Raw genomic sequence first — 18946 nt, 5'->3', positions numbered from 1 at the left:
AACAGAATGCTGGGAGGAAGAGGAAGTGAGCTCACACTCAAAAGCTCTCCTCTCTGGGGCAGACTTGATGAAGCTCTGACTCAGGATGGACGTAGGCTAGAATCTTCCTGGTAAGTGCACCTTGGGGTGCTATACACATTATTAGAAATGGGCTAGTCCAGGTGCGAGAGTTAGCTGAGAAGAGGCTAGATATAATGGGCCAAGCAGTGTTTAAAAGAATACAATTTGTGTGTTGTTATTTCGGGGCATAAGCTAGCCAGGCGGCCAGGAGCTGGCGGCAGGAATGCAACCTGCAGCTTCCTTCAGCAAAAGGTGAGGGTGAGAGGTTTCTGAGTTTCAGGACCCCTGATTGACTGACATTTGTCTAGGGGTCTCCTGATGAGTGTGCTAACAGGTGATCCTATCTACAATGGTTGGAACATTAGGCATTTCCTTTGGATGGTCTGTTCTTGGGTGGTGCTCAGGTAATCTCAGTTTGTGGTTCTTCCTGCAACCAGGTTTTGCTTCAGGATAAACTACTGAGACTCAGGCCTTCATTAAACTTGTCGATGGCTGAGTCCTACTCTGGCAGATGATAATGGTTGGAAGTAAAGAACTTCCTTTGGGTGATCTGTTCATATTTAGCTTATTATGACTGGCTCCTATGAGATCTATAAGCAAATTTGTGATTATATTTTACAGGTTGTACATATTAATTTCTTTAAAATGTCATCATGTATTAGCAATATTCAAGAAACACTAAAAATGTATACAATAAAACCAGAGAAATAGAGCCTAGAGAGATGACTCAGTGACTAAGAGCACTTACTGCTCTTCCAGAGGACCAGAGTTTGTGTCTCAGCAGCTCATAACTACATGTAACTCCAGTTCCTGTACACTCTGGCCTCTGAGGGTCTCTCACTCACATGTCCATAGCCACGTGAAGATAGACACATATACCTAATTTCAAATACTGAAAAAAATTTTTTTTAAAAAGAAAGAATCCAAAGAGTAGATGTAATGATCTGTTCTGTCTCTTTAAGAGACAAGCCATGCCCACTTCCCTCTCTCCCCGTCCGCTGAGGCAGATCTTCCTTTCTGTTTGCAGCCTGAGTCTCTTTCTTTTTTCTCTCCCTCTCGAAGAGGCAGCTTCTGTCTCTCCCTCCTCTCTGTCTCTCTCTCTCTCTGCTCTTCTTCTCCCCTTTTTTTCTTCCCCCTCCATAACCCACTAAATAAATATCTAGTAAATACCTCACTCTGCATGGCGTGCCTATCCGTCTATCTCTCTCCCACCACAGCCGCCATGTGGCTCTCTGCCCCGACCAGCCACCTTTGGAGACCTGTGGTGTGGTCTGTGCACCATCCCTGCCTGATCTCGGACCTGCTGCCCCCTGCCTGCCACCACATGGCCCCATTGCTCGGGGACCTGCAGTGATTCTGCAGCTACTCAGAGATCTGCAGCATTTTATTTTACCTTTACAGTAGATACTTTTGATTTATTTACTTTATTTACTAGAATTTTATCTGATAAGTGACATGTGTTTTGTGGTGATTTGAATAAAATGGACTCCATAGGCTCATAAATTTAAACACATAGTCATCAGGAACTGATATTTGAAAGAATTATAAGGATTAGGAGGCATGGCCTTGTTGGAGTAGGTGTGTCACAGAGTGTGGGCTTTGAGCTTTCAGAAGCCCATTCCAGGTCCAGTCTCTCTCTCTCTCTCTCTCTCTCTCTCTCTCTCTCTCTCTCTCTCTCTCTCTCTCCCTGACTTTCCCCACCCCCGCCCCAGTTTGTAGAGCAGAATGTAGCTCTCAGCTACTTTCCCAGCACCACTCCTGTCTGCTGCCATGATGATAATGGACTAAGCCTCTGAAACTGTAAGTAAACCCCCAATTAAATGCTGTCCTTTACAAGAGTTGTCTTGGTCATAGTGTCTCTTTACAGTAGTTGCTGTGGATTTGCTGCGGGTCCCCGGCAGCTTGCCGCAAGGTCGAGACCATGCTGTCGGTCCACAAACCCAGCCATGTGGGGGCTGGCTGGTCCCCATAGGGTGGGCAGCACAGATGCTGCGAGTCTTTGGGACTGCTGGGGACCTGAAAGCAGCCAGTCCCAGAGACCACATGACAGGGAAGGTGGCTGGTCCCCAGTGGTGACAAATGGATAGGCAGCAGGCGAGAGGGACAGATAGGCACATCATGTAGAGTAAAGTTGGACATTTATTAGGGGGTTATAGAGGAGAAGGAAAAAGGGGAGAAGGGGGAGGGGGGGAAAGAGGAGAGAGAGGAAGACAGAAAAGGAGGGGAAACAGGAGTGGGGAGAGAGGCAGAAGCTGCCTCTTTGAGAGAGGGACAGGAAGAGAGCCAGCTCAGGGTGGAAGCTGAAGATCATTATGCTTCAGCAGATGGGGGAGGGAGTGGGCGTGGCTTCTCCCACAGAACAATCATTACATTCCCATCTCTTTTTTTATAATAAAAAATGTGGGCAGTTAGGCACCACAGGTCAAATGAATTGGGGCAGCAGATTCTCAAGACTGCTTCTGGCTTATTTGTGGGCGTTGTCTTTGCAGGGGGGGGGAACCTGAGAAGGCTGGGCGCTGGCCACATCCTGCATAGCTGGTCTCTTTGCTCCTGTCCAGTGTTTGTGGTATGGAAATGTCTGGTATCTCTGATACCTGGTTAAGGTATTGGCAGAACAGAGGACAAAATTAAATTAAGGAAAAAAAGTTTTAGGGCCAGGGAATTGAGGGGGATGTATCTGACCTGTTTGAGATGGATTCTTTAATTCAGCTTCCTGGAACTCATAAGAATTTTTTGGGTTTGTCAAAACAGAAGTTTTAGACACATACATTGTGTAATGACTGTGACATATTTTTGTACAATGAAAAGTATTTTTAAGACTATGGAAGGCAGCATGAGAGAAAAATTTGATCTGAAATTTGTTTGGTAAGATTGTTCTCATTAACTGACAAAACCTCACAGCTATCAAACTGAATCAGAGATCTTTGAGAAGGATAAAATTTTACTTGAGTTGCTGATTAAAAAATGACAGAGAACTTCTTTCTTGGTTGGCACCCAGAGCTACTCCTCAGGGTCCTCCATGATTGCTGAAGGTCGCATTTGCCTTTTGCTGTTTAGTGCAGGGCCTGCCAGGCTCCAGAAGATCCTGTGTGCTAAGAAATCTGTAGGAAGACAGGCCTACCTTGACCTGAGCAGCTAGGCTGTTAATTCCAGTGATTCTGTCCATATCTAGAGATATTTAGTTGAGATAAAAGGCAGTTTTTCCCCAATGGTCAGCGCTTGGCAGTTGAAGTGAATTGCAGATGGACATTGTTCTGTGCCCATTTGTCTTCTGTCTTCTTTGGAGGAAGTAGAGTGCTGCTTCTAGGAGCCAACCTGTCTCTTTTCATTATGAAAAGTTTTTATTTAATAATTAAATATTTAAAGGCCATATTCCCTAGATCTCTGAGCAGTTGAGGGCTGTTTATCAGATATAACTACAGTATAGAATTTGCCTGGAGAGCTGGGTCTGAGCTTGACTGTACTGGCTCTTAACAGGTAAGATTTACACTCATAAAAAGATAAAAATAAGAAAAAACTGTTTGCAATAGAAAGTTAAGAGCAGAATTGACAATAGTAGAGAACAACTTAATATATCTTAAATGGGGGTTGGATTAAATATAAAGTGTTTTTGTAAGGGACTTAAAAGTACATACCAGTTTAAAACATGAGACTTAAATTGTTTTTGTAGTCTGAAATGAGATGCAATGAACAATTATAACATTAAGAATAGGTGCATTTAAGTTACATGTATGATCACACACAGAGAGAGTGAATAGGAATTGGGCAAAGTGGATGCTCTTGGTGGGCCCTTCCAAAGGCATGCCACTGTGCAAAACACATGCAAAAGAGTCAACAAGAATTTTAGTGAAAAAAACATAAGTAAACCGGGGGACAAGCAGGACATGCTTCAGTAAAGATGGGAGAACTTGGTCACCTGATCTGGCTCTCAGTTAAGATAGTGATTAGGTGACCCATGGAATAAAGTTAACACTGGGGAACCAGGCAGGTAATACCTCAGTAAAGATTGCAGAACTTGGTCACCTGACCTGGCTCTCAGCAAAGATGGTGGCGAAGTCACCTGACCCCAGTCAAAATGGCAGCAGCCACATGTTGTATGGAAAAGCCACTCAGTTAAGATGGCTGTGAAGTCACTTGACCTCAGTTAATATGGTAGTGAGGTCACATGACCTCAGTCAAAATGGCAGCAGTCATATGTTGTATGAAAAAAGCCACAATTTTTGAGCTGTAGGGGTTCTAAGATCAATAAATGATGGAAAAGCCACAATTTTTGAGTTGCAGAGATTTTAAGTTTAATAATAAGAGAGACCTAGAGGCGTGATCCGCCTGTCACTGAGCAGCCATGCCACAAGCTGTGGTGGGGAGCAAAAAACTGGAACTGAAAAAGCCACACCATGCCACAAGCTACAGCGGGGAGCAAAAGGCTAGGATTGAAAAAAGCCGGGGGATGGACATGAATGGTTCCTATCCACAGCTGAAATTGTGAAAACCTGTGAAATGGTGACACCACAAGGCCTATAACAGGGACGTCTCCCCCTATAGGAGGGGTGCAAATTGGCACGAACACTGCAGGACACATGAGCTGGGCAGCCCCTGATCCCGGGTGAGGTGCTATGGCCTGGCTGGATCCAGTTGGGGTGACTTGGAAGCCAGAGAGGCCAGAGGCCACTCTGAGCAGCCTTTTATGGCTCAGAGGGGGGACATGGAAATGGAAAATAAGAGAGAAAGAAGGATCTGAGGGACCCTGAACCCTCAGTCACCGGTGGATTGGCTGCAGGCCATTCCAAACACAATTTAAGCTGAGGGAAGCAACCATAGCAGAATGGGGAGACTCACCAATGGAAGCTGGTGGTGAGAGTAGGAAAAAAAAAAAACCCTGGTTCAGGATCCCAATCTCTGGAGAGGAACTGGAGTGGAAGAGCCTATCTGAGTTACAGCACAAAATGTTATGGAAAAATTAAAAATGCTGCAGAATCTCCAGGGGAAGTAGGCAGCAGAAATGGTGTAGGTCCCCAAGAGGTGGTGACGGGCCATGTGGTGGCAGGCAGCGGGCCCTGAGAGCAGCCAGTCCTAGGCAGAGATGGCTGTGGCGGGCGGGCAAGAGACAGAGACATGGATAGGCATGCCATGCAGAGTGAGGTTGGATATTTATTCAAGGGGGTTATGGAGGGGGAAGGGAGAAGGGGAGAAGAGGAGAGAGAGAGAGAGAGAGAGAGAGAGAGAGAGAGAGAGAGAGAGAGAGAAGTGAGGGGAAGGGGAAAAGTGGGGAGAGAGGCAGAAGCAAAGCTGCCTCTCCGAGAGGAAGATGGAAAAGAGAGAGAGCTCAGGCAGGAAGCTGAAGATCAGCCTGCCTCTGCGGATGGGGGAGGGAGTGGGTGTGGTTTGTCTCTTAAAGAGACAGAACAATCATTACAGTAGTAGAATAGTAACTAAGACAGTGTTGTAGTAAAAATAAATTTTGTTTTTTAGAAATATACACAGAGCAATGGACGAAGACCTTTTGGTATTTCAGCTTTAATTGTAGGATTTGATGATGATGGAATCCCAAGATTGTATCAGACAGATCCCTCCGGAACTTACCATGCTTGGAAGGTGAGTAATGAATTCATTCATTTTTCATAGAAGTTGTCAGATGCATTAATTTATTGAAAAATTGAAATAAATGTAAATGTTTTATGACATTCAGGGGCATGACAGAATTATGTCGCATTAAAATATTGACTGTGACACAGACTATAGATTGTAGTGATTTAACTCCTCAGAAATGATAGTTTAGGAAAGTAAAAGACCTTGGTTTAAACCAGTCATGGTGGTGCATGCTGTTTGGTTGAAAATGTTACCCCAAGCTGGTATCCAGATACCCAAAGAGTCTGAAATGTTTGGGTGGAAGTTCCATCCCAAGCCCCTCCTCTAGGAGTTGCCTCAGTCCAGACTCTACTTCTGAGAACGCCTTCCAAATGATGACCCCTCTCCAGAGATGCTCAAGATTATTTCCACAGGGTATTTAAATTGTACCCCAGAAAACAAACTTGTGATTTTTTTCGAGTCTTCTTTCTCCAGCTCCTCTGGGGGGGGGGGGGATATAGGGACGGGTATGGGGGGGGCTGGAAGGCGATAGAGGGCATTATTTAAAGGCAAAACCTAGAAAAGTTACATTAGCAGGGTGTGTGCTATCTACAATGGTTGGAATGTTAGGAATTTCCTCTGGGACGTCTGTTCCTGGGTGGTGCCTGAGTTTGTGGTCTTTATCAAACCAGGTATTGCCTCAGGGTAAACTACTGAGATTCAGGCTTATATTGAGCTTGTCAGGACTGCACGAAGGGAGTGAAAAGTTTCTATACCTGATAAGCCTCTCCACCTACATAGCAATCCAAATCAGACCAAATCAGAGGGAATTAGAAAAAGCCGAGGTTCATTGGACACAACACTCCCAGATGATTTTCCAGCCCCCCAGAGAGGAAAGGGGAAAGGAAGACGGGAAAACCAGTTCTCAGAGGCTGGAAGAGGGAATCAGATCCTTTGCAACTGTCCATAGCCACCATGTGGGCTCACTTTTAGCTGCTGAGTTATCTCTCTCCAGTACCATGTCCTCTCTCCTAAGGAGTCAGATAACCATAAACTCTGATACATATTTTGTGTTTGTATATAGTAGTAAGCTTCATACAATAAGTAGATTGTTTTTCTGCATAAGTTATTCTTGTTTCCATACCCATCTACCACCTTCCTCAATTGTATACTCAAACACAAACGCTCAGAGAAACAGTCAGAGTTTCCAGCAGTGAGTTTTCATAAACTGCCTTGTGTAGAATAAGACTACAACTACAGAATGTAGTATAAGTGATTTTAACTTAATTATTAAAAATTAAGTATTCAGGCTTTAAATAATTTCACACTTGAGTTTATATCACTTTTATTCTTAAAATGTTAGTGTGTCCCGGCGGGCTGGCGGAGCAGGTGTCAGAGCCTGGCAGATTCCCAGCGGCAAGCAGTGATAGCGGGCGGCCAAGCTGGGGGGGGGGGCTTTTCAAAATAGAAAGCAAAACCAAAAACATGACAATACTATCACCACCACCACCAAACTCCTCAGGAAATGTAGAGGCTTATTTTTAGACAGTCTCTTTCTGTGTAGTTCATGCTGGCTGAGACTCATGCACCACCATAGCCTACTAAGAAATTTTTAATTTACTTTAAGATAATAGTTAGCCAAGAGACTTTAGTGTAAGTGGCTTAAAAAGTTCCCTTTTGTGGTTCTGGATTCCAGCCTGTAACTAACTGTTAAAAAGCAACTACCTTGAGTGGAATACAGATACTTCACCGAGGACATTAAATATTCTTTCCTAACACTTGAATGAAGCCATAATCCAACTAAAAATACAAGCATAGCTTTTCAAAACAGTGAATGTGAAAAAACACAGAAAAACTTTTTTTTAAGTGTTATCTACTTGTGTATGTATGTGCATCCTTTTTATGTGTATGGATGTTCTGCTTGCATGTATGTCTGCATACTAATGTGCATATCTGATACCAGGAGAGGACATCACATCCTTTGGATCTGGACTACAGTTAGTTGTTGTGAAAGACCCTCAGAGAGGACCTTTCCTCTCTGATGAAGACCCCAGAACCAGGACACTCCGAGACCAGGCCACAGGATGCAATTAGCAAGAGGTTTATTGAGTAAACACAGGTACCTGCGGGCAGCAAGTCTTTCGGAGGACTTGCGCACCTGCCAACTGGAGGACGGGCTTTTTATAGGGAAGAGCAAAAAGCAAGTTTACAGAAGCAAAAGCGTGGTTATCGATCGACCGGAATGAGGCGGGGGCATGAATGGTTTCCCCTCTTAGCATGGGTGTCAGCAAGAAGCAAGTTTACAGAAGCAAAAGCGTGGTTATCGGAATGTGGCGGGGGGCATGAAAGGTTTCCTCTCTCAGCATGGATGCCTGGCAACAGTCATCCTGTTCCTATCTTATAACTAACCTGCTTTGTTGACATCCTATCTTATTGACATCTTGCCTTGCAGTCTTCCTATCTCTATCTCCTGTTCTCTCAGGCACCTGGGATGTTCTTACGGGAGCAGGCTGGCTGCTGATCCGGAGATTTGTTTAAAACAAACAGGACGTTCCCCCGGGAGCATGCTAGCTGCGGGTTTTGAGGAGGGGGTCTGTAGGGTCTTTCATTTCCCCCTTTTTCTTTTGTTAATGAGTTAAATCTTTTACTCAAAGCAATTACAGAACCTCGGTATCTTGTTGTGGTAACATGTGATACTGATGGGTCAGTACTAGGGCCTGAATGACTGACAGCCTATCTTTTATAAACTGGACCAGGCGGTTTAAGATGCAAGGCCCAAACAGGAGAATCAGAAGGAGGATAATCAAGGGACCCATCAAAGAAGACAATAGAGTTGTAAACCAGGGAGACTTATTAACCCATCCGTCGAACCATCCTTGTTGTGATTCGAACAGCTTTGTCTCTGTCTTAACCTCTCTCTAAGCTTGGTCATGGATCTTCTAACCAATCCAGTATGGTCAGCATAAAAGTAACATTTTCCCCTGAGTGTAGCACAAAGACTCCCTTTCTTTAAAAGCAACAGGTCCAGGCCCCTCCTGTTATGGAGCACCACCTCTGAAAGATTTGCTCAGACAATAGCCATATGAAAACTAGTACAACTGATGGGACAAAATAACTTATACTTTACAGAGCAGTATTGGGAGAAGATAGTAGAACATCTCTAGGGTGTACATAGCTCTTAATAAAATTATCTGAATGAGGCTTGAAAGTAACTACATGGTAGACATTGTGAACCACTGTAGACCCGAGAATAGCACCCAACACTGTGGCAATAATAGTCTTTTGACTACAAAGAGCTTAACTCAGCCCTAAGAAACACATGGATGCCTTCTCATAAGAGGCAAGTTCAGTATTATGAATACAAATCTCTTTTGCTGTAGACACCGGGAGTGTTGTTCCTCAACTCCAGAGAATGTGCCGGAGAAGTCAGTTTCGGTCCAGCTGGCACCACATGGCATCTACAGGTTTCCATTGCATCCTGTAGCATCAGCTTTATCCAAATGTACAGGGTTGTGTCCATTGTGAGAACTTTAACAAACAATGAGAGAAAATGCAATACAGAATGACAAATGTTTAAAACAAAACAAAAAGCCCTAAAGCCAGAGGACAGCGAATGAGGACATAAATATCTTTTTGAGACTGACTTACTCAGGCTTTACATTTGTAAGTACAGCATTAAAAAAAAAATCTTAACATCCCATTGATATCTATTTTATCATATATTAAACCATATCTGTTTATCTTTTGAAAGCCATATCATTTCATAACCCCACAGATTAAAACAAGATTTTCCTGTAGAAAAACAAAACCTATCAAGAGGTAAGGAAGCTTTAGGTGTGTTTGCTTTTTCTCTGAAGTTATCTGCACAAAACGGTCTGATCCGGAAAAATCTCAAACTGTAAAAAAATAATTCCTGTCAATAAGTCCCAGACACACAGTGGAGGAACAGAACAGAATTGCCTTTTGCTTCTGCTGTCTGATATTGTGCTTCAAAAGACCCTAAAGAAAAATGAGCAGAGCCCTGTGGGTTTCTGACTCTAGGAAAGAAGAGCCTAAAAGGTGATATAAGCCCACCTTATAGCGGATGTGCCTGCCCTGTGTAAGCCTTGAGCTCAGGATTTCATCACCAGGGTCAGCCACTGTCAGCGGATACATGAGCAGCAGCTAACTAGCCAGGCAACAGAACTAGTGGCAGCGATTGCCGGGGTGTTTTGAACCCAGGACAGGACAGGACAGGAGGGAGGGAGGTCTGTCCAGTCATTTTTGCTGGTCTCCAGGGCCAATTATGTCAATTTGTTCTTTTAGAATCTTATTTATCCTATCTATCTGACCTGAGCTTTGGGGTTGGTAAGCTTAAGTTCCAATTGATCCCCAATGTCTTGGCCACACCCTAACTTACCTGGGCAACAAAGGCAGGTCTATTATGGGACATGATTATCTTGGGCATCCCAAACCTTAGGATGATTTTTTTTTTTATGATCTTTTTAGCCATTACATTGGATGTCTCAATCTTGGTCAATGTATGATGGCTGTCTTCTTTGGCAAATGTGTGGCCTCCTGGAGGCTCAAAATTTCAGCAGATGTCAACAGTCCTTTTTGTCTGTATATTGCTTTGAAGCATACCTGCTGTTAGTATAGACGTTCCCTCTGCCATCTGTAGAGCTTGTATCAAAGCCACAAGTTCAGCGTTCCGGTCGGGCCGCCATCCCTGAAGGGAGGTTACTGGCCCAGATCATTTGCTTCCTGTCCACCAATGTTGCCCCCGCCTTCCGCTTACCTTCAGTCTTGTGTACCTGCTTAGCTCGGACCGCCAGCCTTGTGCCCCTGGCAAGCTTCGCCCTCATTTTCGGCTCTGCCTGGCACAGCTTAGCCTGCCATTTTGCCATTTGCCTGTCCTTTATGCAGATGCTGGTAGGATCCTTAGTCCATCGACGTCAGCCCAGCACAGGAGCAGTAGTCTGGCACAGGAGGGCACCTGTGGTAGCATGGTGACTGCTGTATCACAGTCTGACATGGGTGAGGGGAGCAAGACTGTAGAGTGAGCAGTCAGGGCTCATGCAGGCTTTAGAGCAAGCACAGCATCAAGGCAGTTGCTAGGAGGTGAGGATTTCTTCAGCGGTGATGGCAGGGAGAGGTGGTCATCCTGGTGAGGAGGGCGTGGTAGAGGCAGAGGCAGACAAGCAGCCTGCGTCTCCTGCAGAACTGAAAACAGTAGCGAAAGCAAAAGTCCCTCGTTTGGTCAACAAAAGGCTTTGGTCATACATTCAGAAGTGACCAGGGAGGAACGAGTCATTTATTTGTCTTTTTCCCAAATTTCTAGTTCGTAGGGTGTCCAGTTTGTATTTTTTTACTCAGTTCCAGTGTCCCTCTTCATTTGTCTTTGATCTTCTGTTGCCCAGGCTCCTAATCTGTCTGAGTCCTATCTTTCTTTTGCTTCCCGCCTCTCTCTCTTTCGCTTCCCTTTCTCTGTCCCTCGTTTAACATTTTTTTTTTTTGGTCTCTCCAAATTTTACTAGGTATAATCTTGTGACCTATCTACTTGCTGTAACTTTTTCTTATATCTGATGTTGCCTGTCCTATGTAGGCCATGGCTACTGCTGTCTGCTGACCTTCAGAGGTTGGGTAAAATGCCTGTAAACTTTTATTAATCATTTAAGGAGCATAGATTTTAACTGGTCCCTGGAGAACCTCTCTTACCTTGGCCGAATTAGTGGGGTGCCTTGCAGCCCCCCCCTGAGATTTGCCATGAGCCCAGCATTTTGACTGTCAGTTTCTCCCTTTAAGAATTAATTAGACATTATTATGTAGAAGAATGAAGCTAGATCCATATTTATTTCTATGCACAAAACTGAAATCCAAACAAATTAAAGACTTTAACATAAAACCAACAATATTGAACTTTTTATAGAAGGAAAAAAGTTTAAAATTCATTTTCAAACACAGCCTCAGTGGCATAGACATTGAGAGAAACAATCAATAAATAAGATTTTTAAAACTGAGACGCTTTTTGTATAGCAAAGGATATAATCAACGGAATGTAATATCAACCTGTAGAATGGGGAGGTATCATGAGACATATAAGGAACTTAGGAACTTAATCCTCATAAAAACAAACATTTCAGTACAATTATGTCACAGACCAAAACTGTAAATTCTCAACAAATGAACTTGAAATGACTGAAAGATATTTAAAATTTGCTTAAATATAACATCCTTAATCATCAGGGAAATGCAAATTAAACAATTCTGAGATTTTATCTTATTCCTGTAAAACTGACCAAGATTAAAAATATCATTTGACAATTTATGCTTACAGCTACTTTGAACATTAGCATGGTGGATTTTCAGAATTAGATAACATATTACCTTAAAAACTTAGCGACATCCTTTATATTATCATTGACAGAATCTGAAAACAACCCAAAATGCACCTTTTTTATATTAATAATAAATGAGAATCTTTGCCATGTTTTTTTTTTTAAAATAGCCATAAACATTATAAAGAGTCAAAAGGGCCATTTTAACTCAACCTCATCATTCAGTAACACCCCCTCTGCCATTGTAGTGGGGTGAGAGGCTTTAGCAGATCTTTGCCTTGTGGGGCAACTCGGGGCCCCCACCTTATCACAAGCATTGTGAGCAGACAAGTGTTAAATTCAGATCTAAACATGGGCTGGCTTAGAAGCTCAGCTGGGCTGTTCATATGGCCCTGGCCCTGTGCCAGCCCTTTTACAGCAATAGTTCTTGAAGACAGTGTAGTCCTGCATCCATCTAAACAGAGCTGGGAATTTACTTTCCTCTGGACACACTGCATAGTAAGAAATATAGAAACCAACAATCTGTAGGTTTTTTTATAAGCATATTATTTTAAAGTGACTTAATTTAATTTTCCCAATTTTTAAACCAGAGGCTTTTACCTGGATGCAGCACATGATGACTGGTATAGAGCATCCCCGGAAGACAGATGTTATCAGGGCTGGTAGGCCCTTTTAATGTCAGCTTACTCCATTACCTGCCACTCCTGAATCCACATTCACCATTTACCAACAGCCACAGGGATATTTACTTGCAATCTCTTGCCCTACTGCCAAAATGGAAAGGTCCAGGTTCTTTAGGGGACCTTTGCTTTTTAATAGGGTATCCGACCCCAGAGAAACAGCCTACTGTAGGTTCCCAGGCTTACTGGGTCCTGTGGGGAGGAATTAGCACCAGCTTGGACCCAACTGGCTGGCATGTGTCTCCACAGGAGGCCTTAGTTCTGTGACCCTGGCGTTAGCACCAGCTATTTCCCCTGGGCAAGGGCCACAGATCTTTGGCACAAGGTTTTACATGGCATTTGCAGATGGGGGCTGCCATTCAATCTCTAGCACCTTATTTTCCAGGGAAAACAAGCCTTCTCCACAGGGAACCCCACTGGGGATCCTCCCAGGACCTGGCTTCAGTCTCAGCTCTGTCCATAGTGAGCTCCTAGTTGTATAGCACAAGCTTCCCATACCCCACCTCAGTACTCACAGCAATCTAGCAGCTTTTCTCTGAATGGGATTCCAGAGGCCCCAGGAGGAATTCCCTCCAGGGAACTTGTGAGGTCAGGATTGGTCCACCGACTGGAAGCCTCAACTCAGTTCCTCTTTAGCCCTCACACTGCCAGTAGCAGCTGTGAAGACCTTTGCACTGGCTGTAGGGGGAGGGAACACCTTGGATTGTCTAAGGCAGCCCTCCTTCCCCAGTCCTCCCCTGCGGTGCTGGTGGACTTCAGGTCAGCAAGAGAGGATGTCACTCTCAGCACAGGGATTTCAGGGGGTGCCCACAGCTGCCCCCTTCTCTGACTTGGGCCAGGGTTGCTGCCATGCCCTGCCCTGCGTCCTGCGGAGAAGTTTGCTCAGAGGCTGGTTGCCCCCTCCTAGGCCTGGCTCCAGGCTGTGTCCAGGAGATCACAGCCCTGCTCCCTCCCCCCTTGCAACAGCAAGCAGGGCAGTTCAGCAGCACAGCCTAGAGAAGTAAAGGAGGGGCAGACTGTCAGCGTTCCTTTTGGATTTTCATAGAGTTGGGGTCAAAGAGGTGGTTATTTACTGCCCCATGGTACCAGATTTAGACTCGAGTACAAACAGATATACAAAACAAAGAACATATTAAGCACAAAAATACACAGACAATACAGATGCGCCGGCTCGGATTCGGCGTAATGCCGAAAGCAAAATTTCAGACGGAGACAATGGGAGTCCAGACCTCCCTTCTCCAACCAGATCCACGTATCTTTCCGACACGGGTTGAGCCCCGAAGGCTCCAGACGCCCCTGGAACGTCTTCCAAAAGGCTGCGAGGGAAAGTCCGAACTCGTCAGTTCCTTTCTACCTCGCCAGATTCAGAGCACTCAGATCTGAGCGTACAGAGCTTAACAAAGAACACAAATGACACAGACACAGACTAACGAATGGGTGCTGGCCAGCTTACCTCCCGGTGGTGGGTCGGTAGCTCCTGGGTGAAGGTCTTCAATTCCCGGCCCATGCACCAAATGAAAGACCCTCAGAGAGGACCTTTCCTCTCTGATGAAGACCCCAGAACCAGGACACTCCGAGACCAGGCCACAGGATGCAATTAGCAAGAGGTTTATTGAGTAAACACAGGTACCTGCGGGCAGCAAGTCTTTCGGAGGACTTGCGCACCTGCCAACTGGAGGACGGGCTTTTTATAGGGAAGAGCAAAAAGCAAGTTTACAGAAGCAAAAGCGTGGTTATCGATCGACCGGAATGAGGCGGGGGCATGAATGGTTTCCCCTCTTAGCATGGGTGTCAGCAAGAAGCAAGTTTACAGAAGCAAAAGCGTGGTTATCGGAATGTGGCGGGGGGCATGAAAGGTTTCCTCTCTCAGCATGGATGCCTGGCAACAGTCATCCTGTTCCTATCTTATAACTAACCTGCTTTGTTGACATCCTATCTTATTGACATCTTGCCTTGCAGTCTTCCTATCTCTATCTCCTGTTCTCTCAGGCACCTGGGATGTTCTTACGGGAGCAGGCTGGCTGCTGATCCGGAGATTTGTTTAAAACAAACAGGACGTTCCCCCGGGAGCATGCTAGCTGCGGGTTTTGAGGAGGGGGTCTGTAGGGTCTTTCAGTTGGTTGCTATATGGACACCTACTATGGAACCCATGTCCTCTGAAAGGAATATATATATATATATATATATATATATATATATATTTTATATATATATAATATATATATTTTACTCTTAACTGCTTAGCCATCTCCCTGGTCCTGAATTCTACTTTAATAAATTATTTTAAGTAAAACATAATCACATCATTTTCCCTCATTCCTTTCCTCCCTTTAACATCTCCCTACCCTTGCTCTCTCAAATTCATGGCCTCTTTTTCTTTATTCGCTACATACATATGTGTGTTTTGTGTGCAGTTTCCAAGAGTGAGATAAGAGATAAGGTCTAGAGACTGAACTCCAGTGTCCCAGAGATTCAGCATGGACCGTGGCTCAAGCTGACTTTGGGTCGTCACCTAGAAGGTCCAGGGGCTGTGGGGATTGGGCCATACCCCTACATGATCACACAGGGATGGGGACCCAAAGGGGTCTAAGCCTGAGAGATAGGTGGTTGCTCAGTACTGGTACTTTCGACTGGAGCTGGGAGGAGAGGAACCACAGTCCAGAGGCGAACCCTTACTCATGGAAGCTTGGGGAGGGGGCGAGGGGCCTATCATTGCTGCCGCTTTTGTCGGTGTTGGGTGTAGAATTTAAGCGATCCTGAGTTGGAAAAGCACTGGACTGGAGATTACAGGGTTCTGTAGCTCCTCAAAACAACCAGGCAGGAGGAACTGACAGAACCTGCCACAGAGCTGCAGGATTTGGTGTTTCCTCACTATACCCAATTCTTCCCCTTTGTAATGGAAATGTATATACTATGCTATTGTATGTTGGAAGCATGTAATTTGTTGTTCTTTTATTCTATAAGGGGTAAAAATTAAGACTTTTAATTATGAAGAGACTTTGGAGTTTTCAACACCATTGGGACTGTTAAAGTCTGTGGTGGACTTTATAAATGAATTTTGCAGCTAGCCTATGGGGGGTAGGGAATGGAATGGGATGGTTTGGATAAATTCCCCATAGGCTTGGCTCTTTGTGAACACTTAATTCTCAGTTGATGCCACTATTGTGGCATTTGAATCCACTGGAAAAGACCAAAGACTTCAATTCAAATTTAGATTAAATGAATTTATTCTTACTGCTAGCAGAAAAACAGCAGCCTTGGAGTCAAACAGCATGCCGTGCTGAAGCGGCTAAAGGAAGGGTTTATAAAGGTGGTATTAAAGGTGTACATTACAATTTCTGTGGGCTCCTCAGCTGGCCAAGACAATTGTTTCACTCCCTGAAGATGTTTCTCTTTCCCGTTGTATGGCAGTTGTAAAGTAAAAAAAAAAAAAAAAAAAAAAAAAAAGACCACGTCATCCCAGTCCCTTTGTGACTCTGTTATTGAACGCTGAAGTAAACCCAAAAGCCCAAACATACATGGTAACAACAAACCGAATTGTATTAATAGTTTTGTTTTAATTTTTCAAGGCAAATGCAATAGGCCGGAGTGCTAAAACTGTTCGGGAATTTCTAGAAAAGAATTACACAGAAGAGGCTATTTCTAATGACAGTGAAGCTATCAAACTAGCAATAAAAGCTTTGCTAGAAGTAAGTAATCTTGTAAGGTATGTTCTGAGAATATGCTTTTGGTTTCCCCATCCTGTTTTGTTCATTAAACACACAATTTTCAGAGATAGGTTGTTTTCATTTATATATAATGTCGAAGAATCAAACCAGTACCACACACACACCAGGCACACACACTACTACAGAGCTCTACCCGAGCCAGCTAAAGTTCTTATGTGTCCTTGTTCTACACTAGGTTGTCCAGTCTGGTGGAAAGAACATTGAACTGGCTATAATCAGAAGAGATCAACCTTTGAAGGTAAATTATTGACCAAAGTAGAAAGTATTACTAGCATAGCTTGATAGAAGTTCAGATGCTGTTGGAACCCGTGAATTGCAAGCATGGTTCATCCATTGGCAGCACAATGGTTTCTTCTGGGCTGAGTGGCTCATCTCTTGGTTATTGCAAGCCACTGTTTACATCCTGTCTTTGTGAAGACTAGGAGGGAATGAGAGCTCCGTACAGATCTGCCCATTTAGTATCCCTGCCTGTAGGTAGGAACCCTTATAGTCTGTCCACCCAGAGACCTCCTCTCTGTAAGAGAACGCACTCTTTCTGATCACTGCTGTTTTCATCTTGTTCTGAGGGTCTGACCCTAGGCTTTATGCATGGTAAGTGCTGTGCCACTGAGCTACACACCTCAGTTCTGTGTGCTGGCTTGAGCCTCTTTCACATTTTAATTTTAATCCCTAGTATCATAACCTTTTCATGTTTCTTGTGACATTGCTTGTATGTCTGCTTCAACCACTGTGAGTTACCTCAGAACATCCTGTCAGACATTATGCTGGAGGACTCAGTGGCTAGAGAGTACTTGTTTCGTGGTTTCCTGTTGTCCCCGAGGTTAGCAGTCTAGTTTGCCAATAGTTGTCTATGTATAATGTACAAAACCTCTCAAAACATGGCAAACTACTAAAATACACTTAGAAGACTTATTTTATATATTCTTTCCTTTGGGTTTAAGGAAAGTATTTTCACAAGAAATTTGTGCCAAAGTCAGTACTGTGTAGAACAATGATGGTGTGTGTTTTACCACTTTTCCAACAGATGGGACAGCAGCAAAGTGTCTTTTTCTGTGGGGCTATGCCGAGAGCAGACTCCAAGTCCTGTCCCCATTCCCCTTATTTATTGACACTTTTAAAGCAGCAAGACCAAGCAAAAATGTAAATCAAAAAGACAGTTAATGGGGAATAAAAGGAATAATAGTAAACAAAAAGAAAAAAGAAACACAGAGAATTTCTTAGCAGCAACGTCAATAGTTTTTAAAGGTGGAATTCAGAAAATAAGTTTTAGCAAAGCAAAACTGAAAGAAACCTTGGTGCTGGCATAAAGATTAACGATAACACACACATAGCTGTGGACATGTTGGAAGAATGGTAACGCCAACACTGGAGGTGAGGTGAGAGGTTGTTCACAATCTGCAAATCTGAGAGCAGAACAGTTCTAAGTAAAACAGATCACAGACTCTCCTCCTCCACCCCAGGGAGTCAGATGGTTATCCCTTTGACTCCTTTATGAAGAACCAGATATATAAGAGTCAGCTCTTCTGGCCCGGTTCATGCTGTGTTCCTAGAACATACTGTTTACCCCTGACGACTATAAAATTACTTTTAGCCCATGTTAGTTGGGGAGGCTTTAACTTTATCATAGATTCGGTGGCTTAAACAACACATTTTTCTCAGCTCTGAAAGTCCAAGATCAAGTGCCAGCACTGTCAGCTTCTAATACAGACTGTCCTCTCCTCTCCTCACACTACCTGTCGGTCTTACCTTACCCACCCAATAATCTGGGCTTGAAGTCTTCCCTATCTCCTCCTACATACCCTACAACAGTAAGTAGAGACAAGGACAGGAAATGACAGCAAGCCATAAAACTCAAGGACCCTACATTTCAAAGGTTCCATTGTTTCTAAAACAGCTACACAATCTTGACACCAAATGCCCAAAATGCGTGAGCCTGTGGGGGACCTTTCACACTCCAATCATAACAGTAGCTAGACCAGTAAGAGCAGCACACGGTAAGATGGAGTTACTCAGAAATGAGTCTTGCAGCTAAATGTTGCAGAGGCAGAGTGACAGTACAGGATGTCTAGCGAAGTTTCTTGTCCTCATCCTGCCGTGCAGTGTACCAGAGTCACAGCCCTGATTTGACCTCATTAGTACAAGTGCATTGTTTGGTTTTTTTTGAGACATTTTGTTGCATTCCTGAAGGTATACAGTACAAAGCTACAGATAAAAAACACTCAAGTATTGGTATAATTGAAAAATATTTGTTTTCTTTTTTCAGATGTTTAGTGCCAAAGAAATTGAATTGCAGGTGACTGAAATAGAAAAAGAAAAGGAGGAAGCAGAGAAGAAAAAATCAAAGAAATCAACCTAGTTGTTGGGTTGAGCTGGGGATTTGTTTGGATTAGAATTTCTTCCTGAGGTTTTAGAAGAAATGTCAGTTGGAACCATATGTTTTCATATGTCTATTTTCAAGAGTGTTAGGTGTGAAGTTGTCTTCAAACATAGGTTAATGTGAAGATTTTCCTTAAAACTCCTCAATTTCACACAAGCCTGAGACTATACTGTGACACCAGACCAATATGTTGCTTTTCTTCATACAAGCAAATTCCTG

At 43.8% G+C, this 18946-nt stretch overlaps 1 protein-coding gene across 3 annotated transcripts in view; it reads left to right on the top strand.

The window, feature by feature from the left end:
* The window catches only part of Psma8 (proteasome 20S subunit alpha 8), a 36057-nt gene extending 17351 nt beyond the window's left edge, over nt 1–18706 (top strand). For 2 of the 3 annotated variants that reach the window (XM_075970892.1, XM_075970891.1), the window contains exons 4-7: nt 5530–5652; nt 16192–16311; nt 16526–16588; nt 18614–18706. In XM_075970892.1, coding sequence (XP_075827007.1) covers nt 5530–5652; nt 16192–16311; nt 16526–16588; nt 18614–18706 — 399 coding nt within the window. The remainder of the gene's footprint in view (nt 1–5529; nt 5653–16191; nt 16312–16525; nt 16589–18613) is intronic. The other variant, XM_075970893.1, reaches the window with a different exon arrangement.
* The last annotated feature ends 240 nt before the right edge of the window (nt 18707–18946 follow it).

Source organism: Microtus pennsylvanicus, chromosome 4 (genome assembly GCF_037038515.1).
Source record: "Microtus pennsylvanicus isolate mMicPen1 chromosome 4, mMicPen1.hap1, whole genome shotgun sequence".
Classification (NCBI taxonomy): domain Eukaryota; kingdom Metazoa; phylum Chordata; class Mammalia; order Rodentia; family Cricetidae; genus Microtus; species Microtus pennsylvanicus.
This window is presented reverse-complemented; position numbering and strand designations above follow the sequence as displayed.